The sequence below is a fragment of the Pholcus phalangioides genome, unplaced genomic scaffold (assembly GCF_987345545.1).
Source record: "Pholcus phalangioides strain wild (caught in Gottingen) unplaced genomic scaffold, Ppha-v1.0 ptg000022l_1, whole genome shotgun sequence".
NCBI classification, from domain to species: Eukaryota; Metazoa; Arthropoda; class Arachnida; order Araneae; family Pholcidae; genus Pholcus; species Pholcus phalangioides.
Window position 1 is genome coordinate 9506120 of NW_028301615.1, and position 18949 is coordinate 9525068.

At 35.9% G+C, this 18949-nt stretch overlaps 1 protein-coding gene and 1 long non-coding RNA gene across 3 annotated transcripts in view; both read right to left on the reverse strand.

Moving 5' to 3' along the window:
• LOC149069437 (uncharacterized) overlaps positions 1-18949 on the reverse strand; it is a 529602-nt gene that overhangs the window by 113576 nt on the left and 397077 nt on the right. The window lies entirely within an intron of this gene.
• The window catches only part of ND-13B (NADH dehydrogenase (ubiquinone) subunit ND-13B), an 84210-nt gene that overhangs the window by 485 nt on the left and 64776 nt on the right, over positions 1-18949 (reverse strand). For both annotated transcript variants that reach the window (XM_089249362.1, XM_089249363.1), the window contains one exon: positions 12987-13052. In XM_089249362.1, coding sequence (XP_089105488.1) covers positions 12987-13052 — 66 coding nt within the window. The remainder of the gene's footprint in view (positions 1-12986; positions 13053-18949) is intronic.

Sequence of the window (18949 nt, forward strand, 5' to 3'; positions counted from 1 at the left end):
TTAATGTTAAAATAATTCATTTATTTGATGCAAAACCTCAATTATTTGATCTTTTAAATTCAAATCAAACTCCAAATCTTTTAATTTGGTTCAAGAACTCATTTATATCCATCAAATGCATGCAATTTTTTTGGACAGTGCATTACTGAAACAGTTCTTCTTGCAAAAGACATAAATTTTAGGGTGATCGTTGATATAAACAAAAATAGCTGGCTGATGACCACTTAGAGTGATTTGTATAGCTTTTTTCTGAGAATACAGCGAGTCCCAAAGAAACAGGTTTTAATTTTAATTGTTTGAAAAACAGCCATGTATGTTCAGAATTTCCCCCCCCCCCCCAATGTTTTTAGTTATCTTTAGAGGGTCCCTTATACGCATTTGGAGAGTACAGGTCTGCCAATAAGAGACATATATGGTACACACACACACTACTTTATCAATTTTTTTGATCATTTCGACTGAAACATTCTTTCATTGTAGTTCTTTGCTTGCCAGCTGTGTCCCATCTGCCGTTCATGATGTCAAGAAAACGAAAGGTGCTTTCTCTGAAAGATAAACTGGAAATTCTAAAAAATCTAACAAGAATTTTAAATTAATGATGAAAGTTGAGCTTGGAAAACAATTGAATATCCCTGTGCCAACTTTGAAAAAGATTATAAAGCAAAGAAAGAAAATCAAAGACTAAGCTGCTGGTTATACATCATCTGCTGTTAAAAAGATGAGAGTTTAACATAGGAAATTTTCCTAAGCAAAGGTAATATTCTGCCAGATTTGTACCCCTAAGCAATTTGAATGGATTTTAAGTCTTTTTTTTTTTCCTTCAAGTATAATTGAAATAATTTTTTTAAATAACATAATTGGAGATGCAATCAAACACATTGAATTTTATAATATTTTGTATGTCTGTTGGGAGGAGAGGAGCTAATTTTTTCAAAGCAAAGTCTCAGTTGTGCGACTCACATAGTCATACTACGTTTTGACCCAGCCTCTTGAACATCATATAAACAAGGTTACACTGAACACAAGTTGTTTCAAATTGTTAGTCCACAGGACCATCATTGCAACCATTGACCTTACAAATATACTTCTAATTGTAAAAAGTTTCCAAACAAAATGAGGTTTTGTAAAATTTTTCCAAGGGATAACATTTAACCCTTACAGCGGCAATCTTGAGATATCTCGTCAAACTTGATATGCTTTATTTTGGTCACCCCGAAATATCTTGGGTTCTTAACATGCTTTCATTTCCAATGTGGCAGTTATAATGCCAATCTCTCTCAGGAAAATTTTAAAAACCACTTAAACGGGTTAAGGAAAAAAATTAACTTGGTCTCGCGTAATGAAATTTCTATTCAGTGAAATTTGAACTGCCATGAAAAATCATTTACAAAAAAAAAATCTGTATTATTCAATGCAATATTTAGATATCAAAGACGTGAAATTATAATTTTTTTGACAACTCATTGATGCTATGAGGCCATCAGAGGATGGAGTTTTAACTCAAACTTCCCCAACTTCAGTGGTTGACATTATCAGGAGAAATTTTAAAATTTTGGAGTGTAAGACCATTTGAGACTAAATGAGACATTTTCGAGCTCTCATCTGATATTTATACATACGCTTGGATAAAATTGCCAGGCTGTGATTGGTAATGGTAATTGGTTCATGGTAATGCTCCAGTTCATTTTTGGAATGAATACCTTATTGGCTGAATTCCTCATTTTAATCTTGGGCACCTTAGCTGCTCCTGTATGTGAGGATTCACACCCAACTTGCCAACCTCCTATTTTTTTTTTTAAGTTTGGATGTTTGCATTTTCTATCGCATCTCTGAATAGACGAAGAAAGAAAAAAAAAACCAATATATATATCTCATTCGCTCTCCAGCTTTTGCTGTACAGGCGAGCAAAGATGGTTTCCTATTTTGTGTGTGGAAAAGTAAAAAAAATCAAATTGTTTTTCTGCAAAAATATGACAAACAACCTGTTCCTTAAGATTCATTCATGAATTAAATTTTCCCATGCACCACTGCAGAAAATACAATAATATTTTTTTCTCAAAGTAGTTAAATTTGCATCAGTGAATTACAAGCAGGAAATTGGTGTAATAATAGGTCTATTCTCTCACATTCCCAAATAACATTGCTCAAGTACTTAATACAAGAATTTTTCTTTAAAAAATTTTTTTTCTTCTACATCCAATCAAACCAAATTTTATTTCTGAAAACTTAAGGAAACCTAAATATTCCTTCTTTTGTGATAATATTATCATTATTTTTAAGGCTTAGGAACTGCCAAATAAGTAAGTGCAATTTAACACGTAGAAGGCATGTGTTAATTATATCTTTGAATTGTAGAAGGAAGTGTTTGTCTTCAACCGCCACACTCCTACAAACATACCTCCAATATTTTGCAATGTATATGCAAATATATATGCAATATTTCCATAACTACTTCTTTCCACAAAGTCTAAGGTAGTATGTCTTGGTGATGAATAAACTACACATATTGTGTTCATAGCAACTGTTTGTTTATTTTTTGTACTCAATCTACCAAATATCGAAAGCAAAATTCTGTGACTTTTTGGGGACGTTTTGGTAACTTTTCTGTGACTTTTTCTCATTCGCAGGGATCCCACTCTAAAAAATTAGAAAAAGTAGGATGGGAGGTGGGTACTCCCCACCCCCTAGACAACATAATCATGTCATAATAAATAAATAAAATCCCTAGAATTTTTTTTTTTGAAAAATTTTAAAATTAATTTTTTTTATAGCACACTATTTTAGTATCCTGTAAGATTGATTCAAGTCAAAGCAAAATGACAAATGTCTTGGTTACAAAAAAAAAATTTTGGCCAAAATAGGGTCTTAGCAACCACAGATAATTCTTTTCTGCTGTCCTCACAATATACATATTACATTCTTCTCTGGGGAGTCTTCTAAACTCCAGTCTGTCAACTATCTTCGACAATACACAAGGCAAACTATGAAGATATGTAAGTATTTTAAGAATGACGCTCTTTGGATACCACTTCCAAAAGCAAAATGTGTAAATTACAAGGTCCAAAATAAATAAGTTAAAGTGGACCAGATGGTTTTACTGTGTTGTCCATCCCTTTTATAAAAAGGATGTGTTTAAATTTTAGTGCTCTCAATGCCAGTGTAATCGTTTTTGACAAATGAAGAACTTTCATTTCTAGCTCTTTACTTCAGCATTGTAAACATTGTTTGTGCCTCTGTATGCCCTAAAAATACAAAAGAAAACTGAATGCTATTAGGTATCATCAAAGTCACAAAACCTAGAATAGGTCTATGTACCCAACTGCTTTGTAATGCAAACTGTTGTTTCACCTATACCCAAAAAGTGCACCATAATTTTGAATGATGACTGCTGATTACTGTCCAAGACCATGAAGTAGTAAGTGCAATTTTTTTTTTCAACCAGACAGACGTTTTTAATGACTACTCTACTTGTAGAACCCTCAAATTAAGCAAATGAAAAACTACTAAACCACCAAATAGTCCACATACACCCCGCTCCCCCAAATAACCTTAGAAACAATACAATTTCTGCTTTGGCGGAATCATTCATTGTAATCTACAACATTTGTACTATTTGGCAATATATCGATGATTCCCTGCTCAATTAAAAACAAATTACACAAATTTTGTAGATAGGATTTGGTGAAAAGTAGAACAAAAGTAGGACATTTTACCAAAAAGTAAGAAAAGTAAAACAAGTGGGAGCCTTGCAAGCAGTAAAAGGCTGTTCTTAATGAATCAATTTACTATCATGAACTTATTAGCTTGTGACACTTATTAATTAATAATGATTCCTTAATAATTGATTGCATATCATCACATTTATTTTAATATAAACTCTTTTGTGTTCTTCTTTAAGACAGTACTATCAAACTACTAGTGGGAGGGATTTAAAGCAGGGTTGTAAAAAAACCCAGGCTCTTTAGGCAAAATGGAGAAAATTGAATTCCCTTTTCCCCCCACAACCACAAAATATCTAATTTAAACATATAAGTACGTTCTTTATATGTACATCTTACATTATGCCTAAATATATATTTTTAGTGCATGTTAAACTATGTATTTGATTAATAAAATTGACCATACAATAAGGGGATAATTGTTCACTTACAGCCCAGTTTTGGGCAAAATGGGAGGAAAATTGAATTCCCTTTTTTCCACAACTTCAAAATATGTAACTTAAACATGTATGTACATTAGGATGGGTTGAAAGAAATTAAGTTTTTATTTTCAAATTGCTATAGTGAGGAAAAGTTGCCTCCTTTAATAAGAAAAACAACATAAAAAAATTTAAAATCGGTTGATATCTTCCGGTCATGCATACTACTTGGAGATTATGAAAACTGACGAAATTGAAAATTTTTCTTAATTTTTTTTAATATTACTTAAAATTGAACGATCGACACACAAAAGTTTGTTACGCTTATTTTATGGTTCAATAAAGTAAAATAAATTAAAACATCATTAACATTTCAATGTCTACTTGTCGCGCAATGTGTTCGAAAAACGGGAATGACCAAATTTTTGCAAGTATCATTGTGCAGCTCTTTGCCTGCTTGGTCAAAACAAAATGACCCAAAACTTACCATGAAGAGGTAGCTGCACATCGAGTTCCACCTACACCCTATCCAATTAACCATCCAAAGTAGGAAAGTGTGTGTAATTGACATTATATTTAAAACTATTTACCAAAATTGACATATTCAAAATCTGACGATCATGAGAAATCAGGCGTAACTGATCTTGATAATAGTGTAGATCTGATGTAGTCATCTCTAGCTTCATGTCTACATACTTTAGTTGAGGCCTCTGTAACAAGTTTTACACATCTCCGGACTGTCCGAGTGTGATGGAAACTTTTTGATGGCTCTGATGTTAGTGTCGAAATTGATGAATATAATATCATTACATACTTCCCGTAGCATTGGGGGATACAACAGGCCAGTATTCCAGTAAATAATCTGAAGGTAATCGGTAGCTTTAAAGTCAATCTTAGGTATCATGGAGTGTCTGAACTGAACAGAACAAACCAGGCTCTGTCACATTAGTGATGTAACTTCAGTGCCCAGCAGGGCGCAGTGATGCCAGAAAAAACTCCAGTAGGTAGTCCGACCGGTTAATCAAGAGGAAAGAAAAAAAGAGGAAACTAAAAATATAACAGAAAATTATAACAATTAAGCAAGGCTAATGTAATTAAGCTTAGCATGGAGTGTTTAGTAGTTCTTAATTCAGAGGCAGGTTATCTTGCTTTTAAAATTCTCCTATACCCAATCTCTCCAATAGTAAATTTTCAGGGTGTGCAAAGAATGCATTGTGCTCAATTATTGGATTAACAACTTGAATTAAGTCGTCAAATAAATACTGCAATGTTTGAACTGCTAGAAAAACATGATTAGAGCGTCACTAAAATACTTTTTATTTTTGATGTCGAACCGTGACAGAGGACCAGAATCTCAGTTGCAAATCCTCTGGACAATGTCTCGACTTTATTGCTTTGGATATCTATATATATAAAATTGATTTTCTGGGTGTGTGCGTGTGCTTATGTTCCCTATACAAATCTACAATTTTAGATAGATCGTCACTAAATTTTGCATATATACCAAATGGGACCTGACTTGAACGATAGGCTACTTTAAAATTTTGTCAGAGCAGGGCCAATGCCCCAACCGGGCAAAAAACTGTCGGGCGGGCAATAATCGTTTTTGGGCAACAACAATCACTTCCCGAACGTTTACTTTGGTTACTGTGGTTCCCTAGCAATGCGTTTCAGACGTGTATATGCGTTTACAATGGTTTGTCACTTCTTCAATCCTGTTGGTACATATGTATGATAGTTTATGCCTTTATAATGGTTTGCCACATTTTCAATACTCTCAGTAATGAGGCTTTTTCAATAGGCATCATAATCATCAGCATCGCTTTGAGGGTCAGGAAAAGGGTGATCCTCAAAGAAATCAGTGTTAAAATTGCCGATTTTACTGTAGAAATGCTGAAATTTGGTGGGGTTTTCTGTCACATCAATAATTTTAAAAATTGCATTGAATTTTCGATTTTTGTAATATTGAGTTCGCTTAGAGATATACAAAGCCCAGGAGATTAAATATGAAGTAATTAGCCGGACCTACTTTTAAGTTGAATATCCGTATAATAACATTGATTTAAACTTTTTATTTATATCTTCTCAAGCATGAAAATTAAGTTCTCCGTATTGTCTTTTAATATTCAACTGCATAAATGGATATAGTTAAGGTTGTTTTAAAATTAATTATGTGCGTCTAGAGTACATCGAAGAAATTCCACAGCATTTTTGGATTTTTAATTAAGCATTTTTGGAAGAAAGAACAGGCAGATGGATACCTTGAACTTCGGGGGGGGGGGATCGAAATACTTAGCACCCCTTAAAAAAGGAAAAAAAGTATTCATTTCTGTTTCTTTAAATCTAGATTTCTTTACTTGATGATTTGCGGAGGAGAATATTGGTTAACTTAGACGTTGTTTGCATGTCCCTCAAAGAAAGAGGAAGATATCACGTGATCCAAACAGCCTCATTGAAGAAAACCCGGGCAGCGCCGGGTACTATAGCTGGTGTCTAATAAATACAGTGCTGCTGGTCTTTGCACAACAATTTTTTGGCTACTTCTAGAATCAAATAATCTCATGATTGATACTCCACCACAGTAAGCTTTTCAAACTCAGTAAGCTGTTATCCAATGAGCCAAGGAAAAAGATTTTGGTCTCTGGGTGCACCATCCATATGCTGAAAAATATGATGGAAAGGAAGTTCGTTGAAATGGAGTAGACACACGATCAACTGTAGTGGTCTTCCCACAGTCAAGGGATGTGCCTGATTTGTTACCGAATCTTCAACTACAGTATGTGGAGATGAAGCTATAGATTGCTACTCCATATCTACGCTGTTATCAAAATTAGTTATACCTAATTCCTCCCAAAAGTTAGACTTTAAACGTGAACACTTGGAAAAGAAACAATTGAAGAGACTTTAAACCTAAATCCTAGTCAATTTTGGTAACTATAATGTAAATTACACACACTCTCCTACATTGGATGGTTGATTAGATAGAATAGGGGTGAAACTCAATGTGCAGCCACCTCAATGTGGTAAATTCTCGGTCATTTTGTTCTGACAAAGCATGCAACGATGAAACTTGCAAAAATTTAGTCAATTCCAGTTTTTCGAACACATTGCGCGACCGATAAACATTGAAATATTAATGATGTTTTAATTTATTTTACTTTATTGAACCATAAAATAAGCATAACAAACTTTTGTGTGTCGATTGTTCAATTTTACAAAGGGTTGTTAAAGAAACAGGTTTTTTTTTATTTAAACCAGGTTTTTCATTGTCAGGTTGTCAATTTTCAAATTTTAAGTAATATTAAAAAATTAAGAAAAATGTTCAATTTTGTCAATTTTCATAAACTTCAAGTACGATGCACGACCAAAAGATGTCCACAGATTTTTAATATTTACGTTATTTTTCTTTTTATTAAAGGAGGCAACTTTTCCGCACTATAGCGAGTTGAAGAAAAAACATTTCGGCCCACCCTAATATACATCCTTTATGTGTACACCTTACATTATGCCTAAATATATATTTTTAATGCATGTTAAACTATGTATTGGTAAAATAATCAATAATGGTAAAATAAATCAATTTCGATAATGAAAATTCTGAAAAATCCGGATGATGCCTGAATTTTTTTTCTCTAAATTTTTCAAACCCAGCAGAAAATGTATTCAAAAGTGTCCTGATACGTCAAAAATAAAACCTTTAGCTATGTAACCAGAACCAAAGATTTTTTTTTAAATCGAACCCAAACTTTCAGGAGCTAAAGTCTCATGCTTCTTTTTTTCTTGAATTCTTCACTGTTAAAGCATATCCCTACTTCATTAAATTAAATTTTGAAATATTTTTAAAGAAGCAGTAATAATTAAAAAATGATCTGGCTAAGAGGAGGAGATAGCAGTCATTCTGAGGATTCATTAGTCTGGAGGTGTTTTCCACTTGTCCAAATTAGCCATTTTTGGAAACTTAAAACTACAGAATAACTTGAATTATCATTAAACACAAATGTCAATAACATTATTGTACATTAATATCACTTTATACAAGAAAACGTGTCATGTATAGTAACAGACCTACAGAATGCCTTCATCTCACTGAAGACTTTAATAGGCAAATTTTCGGGGTCGGGCTTATATTATGAGCATCTCGAAAAATCAAACTTATTTTCCGGTTAGGTCTTATTTTTGGAGGAAAACTATACTTTTTGTTCTGTTTTACTTGAAGGTGTTCATTACCAATGTTCAATTCAAGAATCTCACAAAGTTATTTTCTTTTCTTTATGAGATAATGCTATTTTTGTCTCTTGATATTTCAGTTATGAAAGTCTGATGTACTTGCATAAAACTTATGAAAAAGTAATGCAAACATGTAAATATTTTTTGAATGAAAATTCAGTTTTCATACATTTTATTTCTTCACAGACGCTTCAATTTATTTATGCAAGGATTTGTGTGTGTGTGAAAAATTATTGCGTATTATAAATAAGCAATTTCTGTGGGTATGCGTATCACATATATCAGGTATATTTGTTAAACTAAGGTCCATGGTTACATTTTCTGTTTGCAATTTCTTGTAACATTTTAATATGTGAATCTCATACCTAAATGCTTACATAAAAAAAGAAAGTCAGAAGAATTATAAAAAAGTTTGTTTGTGATTCTAAGAAATTATTTATTATCACATTTTTGTTCCTAAAAAAAGTCATTTAAAAATATTTCAAAATATACATATTCTAAACAATGCACTATGCAGCAATTTTTGGAATATATAAACTAAGCTCAAACTAAAATTTTAACCTGAAAGCAACACATTTTCTTTTAAAACAAACAATACTCCCCAAAAAAAACCAATTTTCCCCAAAAAAACCCAGCCGGGGAAGGGGGGGGGGGGGGAGAAATTGGGTATCTACCCGGGGAGCAAATTTGATAACCCTGATGTAAAGGGGTCAACCCCAAGTGTGAATGTGGCGAGACAAGGGTACTGGCCCCTGCCCCCATAGGCCAAGACCTTAAGGAGTGGTCACAACTCCATAAGGGTCGGATCTAGTATTCTATTTTTCAAATGTAAGCGAATAATATTTTGGTGCCCTCCCCCACCTCAATTATAATAAAAGTGCAGGAAATTATTAATGGACAAATATTCTGCTAAGAATCATAACAATTGCAATTTCCCTAAAATAAATGTTTACCAAAGAATATTTTGGTTATTTAAGAAGAATTTTGATTATTTAACCCGGAAAATAATTTTATTTTTTTTTTTCTTTCATTTTTTCCTCTTCATCAAAACCAGGCAATATGTAATTAAAATTCTGAAACCCTTAAAAAATCCTGCATTGCCGGAGACCCAAGTTGTCACCTGACGTCAATAAAAACGTTTTTTGGAAGTCAGAAAATGTCTCAAACATGACGTGATAAAATGGTCATTATGTCCATTTTGGAAACGTCAAAAATGACGTCAAAAAATTACCATTTGCAAATAGTTAGACTTTCAGAAGATAGATGGCGTTTTTTGAAGAGACGGAAAAAAAAAAGTATCACCTTCTGGCGCAGGTCGGAGTCGAACCTGGTTTCTCTCCGGGGTGTCCTATGTATCTCACGCCATGACTTAACCGATCACGCTATCGTAGCAGTAACCAACTGATGTTATTTAATGAAGACTTCAAAAGTATTGATTAGTTATATTACAATTACCGTTTAATCTCTTGCTGAGTTTAGCCGATGGCAGTTATTTTTTCGTTTTATTTTATTTTTTTATCCATGAAAAATATAGTAATATAATTATAAATATAATTATTTGCGTTATTTACAATTATCGAAAAAAAAAGTTTTTAAAAAATTCATTTTTTTTAGATCAATGAATTCGTTGCATCTTTTTGACAGATTTCACAGATCTTCTGATCGTTCGTAAAAAACATTATATGGATGCAATTATAATTTATATAACGTACGTTGATAAATTTATATGAACAATTACTCATTGAAAAATTTTGCATTTCCATTCAAAACGAAATCGCAATTAAAAGTACTTCATTTATCTTGTGACAACCAGTAACGAATAGGCCTAGGGTAATTTTGAAACACCCTCTGAAGGTTCATTAACAAACATTTTGGATAATTTTGATATTTTCATCCGGAACAGAATTTTTCAGTTGGAAAGAAATTCGTGATTTTTATGATGCAAAATTGTTTACGCCATAAAAAATCACGTCATTTCATGGTCTTCATGGCTAATAAGGTCATCAAGAATCACGTTATTTCCTGACCTTTATTGTTCGTGGTCATTAAATGACTTTGAAATGACGTGATTTTTTTTTTGACTGACGTCATTCAGAGAAAATTACCAAATTTTCACGTCAGGCGACTACTTGGGGGAGTTGGCAGGTCTGAATATATATTATTTTTTTATACTCAAATATATTCTAATTTAAAACATACAAAAGATAAAACAGATTTAAAAGATAAAAGATAGATGGCAGCATCAGTATCTGTGCAGCGTTTTCTCGGCGCGGCCAAAACGAGTATAATAACCTGTGCTAATAATCCCCTTTGTCCCTTCTCTCGTGGTTTCTCAGTGCTAAGGGTACCTCGTGTCTGCGCAGGATGGGAAGTGCTTAAAGAGGAAAGAACACTGAGATATATAAAGAAAGTTTCTCTATAGCTCGGTGGGAAAGAATAATACAGAGCTCTCTCCGTGGAAGGCTCCACCGAACCTTGACCATATGACCCGCACTTTACAGAGAACACTTTTGTGTTTTTAATCAGTGCCTTCCGAAAATATTTCTTTTCTAATTTAATCAAATTTATTTAAAAATGAAGAAATTCAATGATATTAAGTTAGTATCAAATACATTTGAGAAACTAAATTAATAACTTGAAATTTGCAGAGGGGGGCAGCCTTCGTGTCTCCTTCAAGAGTCGCCCCTGATAGAAAAGGAAATAATGGTACTGCATGTCTGTTCTTTTTATAAGAGAATTCTGTCCAAGAACTTTTATAGCGTAATATCAGCATCTTTCAAAAATGGGCTTTTTCAACTAGCTTCTAGTAATCTGGCACTCTATAGTCTGATATGTGTCGGATTGCGAGATTCTACTGTATATAGATAAAAAAAAATTCCATAATTTACAGCTTGCACATAGGAACAAAATATTCAGAGAGGTTGGCTAAGATGAAAGAACAAGAATGAATTACACTGAAGAGCCAAAAAAACTAGTACACCTGCCTAATATCGTGTAGGCCCCCCCCCCCCCGCGAACCAACAGAAGTGCCGCAACACGACGTGGCATGGACTCGACTAATGTCTGCAGTAGTGCTGGAGGTAATTGACACCATGAATCCTGCAGGGCTGTCCATAAATCCGTAGGAGTAAGAGGGAGTGGAGATCTCTGCTCTGAACAGCAAGTTGCAAGGCATCCCAGATATGTTCAATAATGTTCATGTCTGGGGATTTAGGTGGCCAGCGGAAGTGTCTAAAGTCAGAAGAGTGTTCCTGGAGCCACTTTGTAGCAATTCTGGACATGTGGGGTGTCGCATTGTCCTGCTAAAACTGTCCAAGTCCATCGGAATGCACAATGGACATGAATGGGTGCAGCACATTATTAATGAATGCTTACGTACCCGTCACCTGTCAGAGTCGTATCTAGACGTATCAGGGGTCCCATATCACGCCAACTGCATACGCCTCCCATACCATCACAGATCCTCCACCAGCTTGAACAGTCCCCTGTTGACATGCAGGGTCCATGGATTCATGAGGTTGTCTCCATACCCGTACACGTCCATCAGCTCGAAGCAATTGGAACCGAGACTTGTCAGACCAGGCAAAGTGTTTCCAGTCCTCAACAGTCCAATGTCGGTATTGTCGGGCCCCGGCGAGGCATAAAGCTTTGTGTCGGTCGTGCAGTCATCAAGGGTACACGAGTCCGAAAGCCCATATCGATGATGTTTCATTGAATGGTTCGCACGCTGACACTTGTTGATGGCCCAACATTGAAATCTGCCGCAATTTGCGGAAGGGTTGCACGTCTGTCATTATGATTCATTAATGATTCTCGTCAGTCGTTGTTGGTCCCGTTCTTGCATGATCTTTTTCCGGCCGCAGCGATGTCGTAGATTCAATTTTTTACCGGATTCCCGATATTCACGGTACATTCGTGAAATGTTCATACGTGAAAATCCAAATTTCATCGCTATCTCGGAGATGCTATGTCCCATCTCTCGTGCGCCGACTATAACACCACGTTCAAACTCACATAAATCTCGATAACCTGCCATTGTAGCAGCAGTAACTGATCTAACAACTATGCCAGACACTTATACAAATACAACGCCACAACAGGCAAATTGCCCAACGAGGTGGCTGACTTAAGAACATCATGGATCCCCGAGCCATTTTTTGGAGGCCCCACCTACTACTGCTACACCACACATGCCCCCCCCCCCAACGAACCCCAACGAATCGGTACCTGCGGGAATGTGCGTGTACGTGTAGTGCAACCTGACGTAAAGTTTGTTTCTGTGTAATGCTTGTTATGTGTAGTGCTGTCATCTGCCCCCAGTTTTACTAACTACGAGTGAAGTGTTATGGTTGAATGATTTACCGTTGTAGGACTGTTGCTCTCTGTGGCGAGACTTTTTAACGGGGAGATCGGCTCGCATTTGTGCCTTGAAGTTGGGAACCACAGAAAACCAACTTCAGCCGACCACCCTTGTTGTGATATAGGCGTTGCCGACCACAGCGCCGTACTCTGATTAGTTCCATATCTCTTTATTTGCATACGCATGCCTGTACCAGTTTTTTTGGCTCTTCAGTTTATATCATATAAAGTGCATGTATTAATATTTTTAATGAAAGCTTACCTGAGCTATCAATTCTTCCACTTGACCACCATTAATTTTTTTTTCAACTTGTTCTACATCTGGTTCCTACAATAAGATAACAAGCCACTGAAAAAACAACTCATTTTATGCATGTTTTTATAAGCTTTAACACTAGAACCGCGGAGTAGGTCAATTAGACCCAAATTAAACTTCGTTTTAATTTGTCTCAAAAACTTAAGAGTAGATGATAAAAAAATTTTGTGACGTTTCATGATATCATATGAATATCTATACTATCATATGAATATTAATAATAATTAATTCCCATCTCATGTTTCAGATGCACTTATACCTAGAACTGTCGTTTGGGTCATTTTGACCCAACATGCTATTCTACATGAAAAAGGGGGGGTGTAGAATTTTCTTGGAAGTAGTTACCCTTTCTAAAAAGTATTTCTAAACGAAGATAGTGAAGAATAAAGGTCTTTCAAGGTCAATGCTAATTTATTGTCCGAGGAGATTATCTTTTTTTCAATGAAGAAATGGCAAGTAGAGCTAAGTATTCTTCTTCTTCTTTGTAAACTTGAATACCTGGTATTCTGATAGGACCAAGAAAGGTTTTGGGACAGTATAAGCTTAACTCTAGAAAAAACATGTAGCTGAAATTTCTGTAGGCAAATGATGTCACAGAAAAAGAATAAAATTCTGGCTTGCACGAATAAGTTTTGAGTGGATTTCCAAACCTTGGGAATGATCAGCGTTCCCAAATCTCTCGTTCAGAGCATATAGTGATGTAGCTGATCAAGAAATTTGAGAGCAAGGGCAGAAATGTTGCAACCAACACATTTTTTTCACTACACTGAAGCTGGCTCAAATGCTAAAAGCCAAAAAATATGAGCTTAGTAGGGAGGGTGAGACGTAATCGAAGAGCAATATTATCTGATGCAATGAAGATAGTGAAACTAAATTTGCATGAAACATTGTTACAGAAAAAAAGTGATGCCATAATGAAAATTTATCAAGGAAAAAAGATAAAAATGTTTTATTACTTAGCACGCTTCATCTGAAAGTCGATATTGGCAGTGGAAGCTCTAAAAAGCTTCCAGAAACTATTTCACACTACAATTCAACAGAGTTTGCAGAAGTTGTAGCCAATCAAATGGCCAGAAAATATTCAATGAAGGTAGCATCACGGGGGTGACTTGTTCGCGTTTTCTACAGCATTCTAGATCTCACTATAAAAAAATTGCTGCATTTTGTATAGAACAGAATTCCAGAATTATTTTCCGAATGCAGTTTCTCTAAAATCTTATTGAAGAGCTGCGTCAAGAAGACAAAACATTTGTGGGCTCTTGAACATGTAACTGTTCGTGAGCCATCAGAAAAAATAAAAATAAACGAGTCTGATGTCGGGTAACATCTGATGTCATGTGAAAACAAAACTGTTAATTTTTACATTGGTTGTGCAACATCAACATGTGGTGAATGTGCACAAGAACAATGAAAAAAATTTGCTCCAAACTGCTCATCATAAATTTCACTTATCAGTAAGAAATCGATACTTATTTGACAGAATCATTATAGACTATCTCATACTTAATTTGACAAGCTTATTTTAATTTTACATCTTGGTCATATTATGGGATTACTGAAAAAGTTTTTGTACTGAGTAACATAAATAATGTGTACCTAAAGCTTATTTTTACTGCATTATATAATTTTTTAGCTAATTTTGAAGCCCATTTTATATTCCTAAACAAACATAGTTTCCCGTTATGAATAAACAACTAAACAACATTGAATGACTGTAGGGAAAAACCGAGAAACCAAAGAGAAATTCCTGTTTATGTTTTGAAACACTGTTTCTTCACAGTTTAGGTCAATTTGACCTAGTCTGCAGTCTAAGTATACCGAAAGTGCTGTGATTCCAGTGTTAACCCTTTACCGATTCTTGAAGGATACTGGGAGGTTCGTGAAAATAACCTATTTTTGCTTTCTGAAATGGACTCGTCCAAACTTTCACCTCTCACCTAATCCCCCGTCCTTCCTTCCATTCAGTTCTTATTCATGCCGGCCACAGCGTTGCTGTTCATTTTTTCATTTCAAGATACCCTGTGGAGACAAATTGTAAACTGAAATCACCCTTCTTTATACAGCATTTTTCTTTTATGTAAAGGAGTATTCACCCAACTCTTTTTTCTTCATGAAAGACATGTATATATGCGTACGAGTCAATTTTATCCCTGTACGCGTATACGGGTCCAGCTGAAGGTCCGGTTAGTTATTTATTCGTGAGCGGTGGTATATCGCCCTTTCTCTTCAAGATATTCTCGCCAACTTTGCCAATTATTTTTTTCCTTTTCTCGATTTTTTTTTATTTTGTAGAAGTGAACTATTAATATATGAATTTTTAATTCAAAAGACAACTTCAAAAATTAGAAAAGACAAGTGCTTCCAGATATAAACTTTCGTGTATCTCGATATGAAAACAAATAAGCTTTACCAAAAAAAATTTGGGCCCCATTCCAATTTTACGTTAGCATCAGGAGGGGGAGGGGGTGTATTCGTTGATTTTTTGATTACGAGAAGGGCGACAGTACGAAGCTTGTAAAAACATGAAATTGGGTCCAGCCTGGTGTCATTTTTTTGAGTGGAGTGTCTGTGCTATGCTGACTTTTGACAAAGACAGAGGAGTAAAAATATTGGCAAAATTCTGCCGACAAAAGAGGAATCTAATTTATTTTTGGTTCTGTCAGAGAAATTACGAATAACTGACGTTCTCCCCAGGGCCGCAACCAGATGCTTGGTCACCTGGGGCAAGTGCGCATTTTGCCACCCCTTTGTAATGTTGAAGGTAAGGTTTGAGAATGAAATTTGCGCCCCCTCTGGTCCAGCGCGCGGGGCACGAGATCCGTCTGCTCCCCCCTAGTTACGGCTCTGGTTCGCCTCCTCCATTAGAAAACAAAAAGTGAAGAAGTAACGAAATATTTTCGCACACTTGTTGCTGGTGATTGTTGAAACTTACAGGCGTACAACTAGGAACATGATCGCAACGTATTGGAGGTGCGGGGATAAACTTAATTTTTCCGCTTTCAAAGTTGCAAAAAGTGCTTATGCACAGTATATCTCCTTGAAAAACTTCACCCTGCTACTGTGTCTCTAGTTCCAGCCATATTGAACTTCCTCCAACTCTTGTGATTGGGGGGGGGGGGTGATATGACAGGGCATTATGTTTACCCATGCATACAAAAGCGACATGATATTCACAAATATACGGATAACCCTTCAATCGTAATTCAACCTCCCTCCTCCCAACTGTGGCCCTCTTGCATTTTCAGTGTATCTCCGTCATAGGCGTCTGCAGAATTTTCTCGAGGGGGTAGGGGTTCAAAATATTTTCCTTCTGGGGGGGGGGTTACGTTTTTTCCTGCAAAATAACACTATAATCTCGGTTTGAGGGGAGGGATTAGAACCTCAATATCCCCCCCCCACGTACGCCAATGATCTTTGTCCACGCTTATGCTTGTGATAAAAAGTAATCAGAGAGGGAATCCCCTTCTTATTGGTTAACATAGCATATAAAAGGTATTTAGTTTCGATATAGCATTTTTTTACCGAAATAATTTTTTTGTAATTTTTGGTTGACTTGGAGGAGGGGATACAGACCCTCTATGCACCTCCCTGCTTACGCCTCTGCTTATGACGATATATTATCCACTATCTTATCTCCTTATAGCTATGATATACGTGTACTTGTGGTCTCTTGTTCGTGACTATATACTCGCTGTCGGAACTTTCAATTGGAAAATCGGAATCACCTGAATCCTCATCAAACAAAATACGACGAATTTCTTCATACACGAGACTTTCTTTAGGCATTTTCCAAATCGAAAGTGATGCTTCAAATCGATAATTGACAACTTAAGCATAGAAATGGTAAACATTTAAAATTCTCAAGAGTAAGGAAAAAGGTCAACCTATTCACGTTTGGATAGAAATGGAATGTGAGTTTTGAAGAAAAATATCTATTAGTAAAACCAACGTTGACCTTTGGATAAGATTGTATCTGTGGGGAAGAAAAGGGGCTGGCCATTTTCTGAATGCACTACCTAGAAGCGATAGAAAACTCAATTTGGGAGCCATACGAAAACTTTACAATCAATTTTGTTGTATGTATTCACGTACTAATCCGGTGCCAGTGTACTTTATTTGGAACACTCCCATAAAAACAGCCCACTTATAAGGTATTATCTGCTTCGTAAGAAAAAGAGGTAAAATCACTATGTGGAATTGTCCCTTTTGCGAAAATGAGTTTTTCAAACTTGACAATGAAAGGACATAAATCCCCTGAACAAATTACAGCCGTGCCTTTTTTGCTCACGTTGACTGTCTTCTTATCAATAATTCTAACCCCAGTTGGTAGTAAACGCAGATGTTTATCAAAACGCTAGATCTCCGTAGAAAATGAGGAAGTCATATACCACTACAATCGGGCAACAATCAGAGGCGTATTTACTGTTTTGCCTCTCTTCTCCCATTCTATTCTAATATTCTTGACCACTTATTCCTAGAATTCACCACCCTGGGAAATATCCGTCTTGGACTCCCGCTCTTGTGAAAACGCCTGTGTCTGTAAATCAGTAAATCACGCTTTGGGCCACTCGCATGCTGGCATACTGTTTCGGTCATTCACGTGCTCACACAATCTCTACGTTCCCCCCCCCCCTTTTGGTCACTCACATGATAGCATACGCTCTATGCCACGATTTTGATCGCTCACTGACCTGGCATAGTCGCTCTTTAGGTTACGTTTTGGTCATCCACATGCTTGCACCCGATCAAGGTCACGATTTTGATCGCTCATTAACCAGGTCCCTCGCTCTGTAGTTCTTTGCTTGGTCATTAACACGCTTGCAACAATTCACGCTTTTGATCGCTCACCGACCTGGGGTCACTCGCTTTCTCTTTTGGTCATCCACGTACTTGCACACGCTCTAAGTCAGAGTTTCACAATTCCCAGGCACCAGGTCACTATGACGAATATAGAAATTTGGCATTGGTGCCTAAAATGTTATATGTTTGATTGCTAAATTGAAGTGTTAGGATAACAAAGTTTTTGGTAATTATGTCAGTGTGTCTACCAACATGGAGAAAGGTTGCTGATTCCTAGATAAGCTGAAAAAAAAACATTATTTTCAAAATAAAGCCATTATTTTAAAAAAAATTCTTGGCTCCTATGAAATTTGGTTGGTGTTTAAATTATTTTTTGATTTGTCAAACCCTGCTCTAGGTCACTCACTCTCTAGGCAGAAACTGATTTATGATTTTGCCACTCTTTTCACATTCTACTAATTTTCTCGGCCACTCATTCCTCAAACTTGCCGCCCTTTGCTATAGCTGGCTAGGCTCCCCCTGTAACAATGTGTTCCCCCCCCCCCACCCACATTCTTTATTTAGGTGTTTTTTTATCATTGCACGGCCATTTTATGCACAAAAATGGGCATAATTGAGCCTGTGCAGTCTGGTGACAAATCCTAAAGGCAGCCGTCCCAGAAGGAAGTCAAATCGTATTGCTACAGGTTTGTGTACTAACCTCTCAACTAACAATCAAAAACCTTAGTAATACGCTAAAGAAATAAAACAACACTTGCAAAATTGTGCACAAAATGAAATATACTACTTAGTATTATACTACTATCACGGGCTCAGTTCATGTGCATGTTAATGTCCCTTTGCAACATGCCCTTATGTTTTTTTACACAAAAAAACATACCGTAATTTTTTTGCTTTTTACAAATTTTTCTTTATTGCTTTTACAGTCCTAGTAAATAATATCGGTCGGCGATTAGTCATGTTTATCCAAACATAGAAGGTTTTCTTTGTGTGAACTGAAAATATGCGTATTGATGACCAGGGCCGCAACTAGGGGGGGGGGGACAGGCGGACATGTTGCCCCGGAGGAGTGGGCGCTAATTTTTGCGGCTTGATTTTCCAACTCCCAG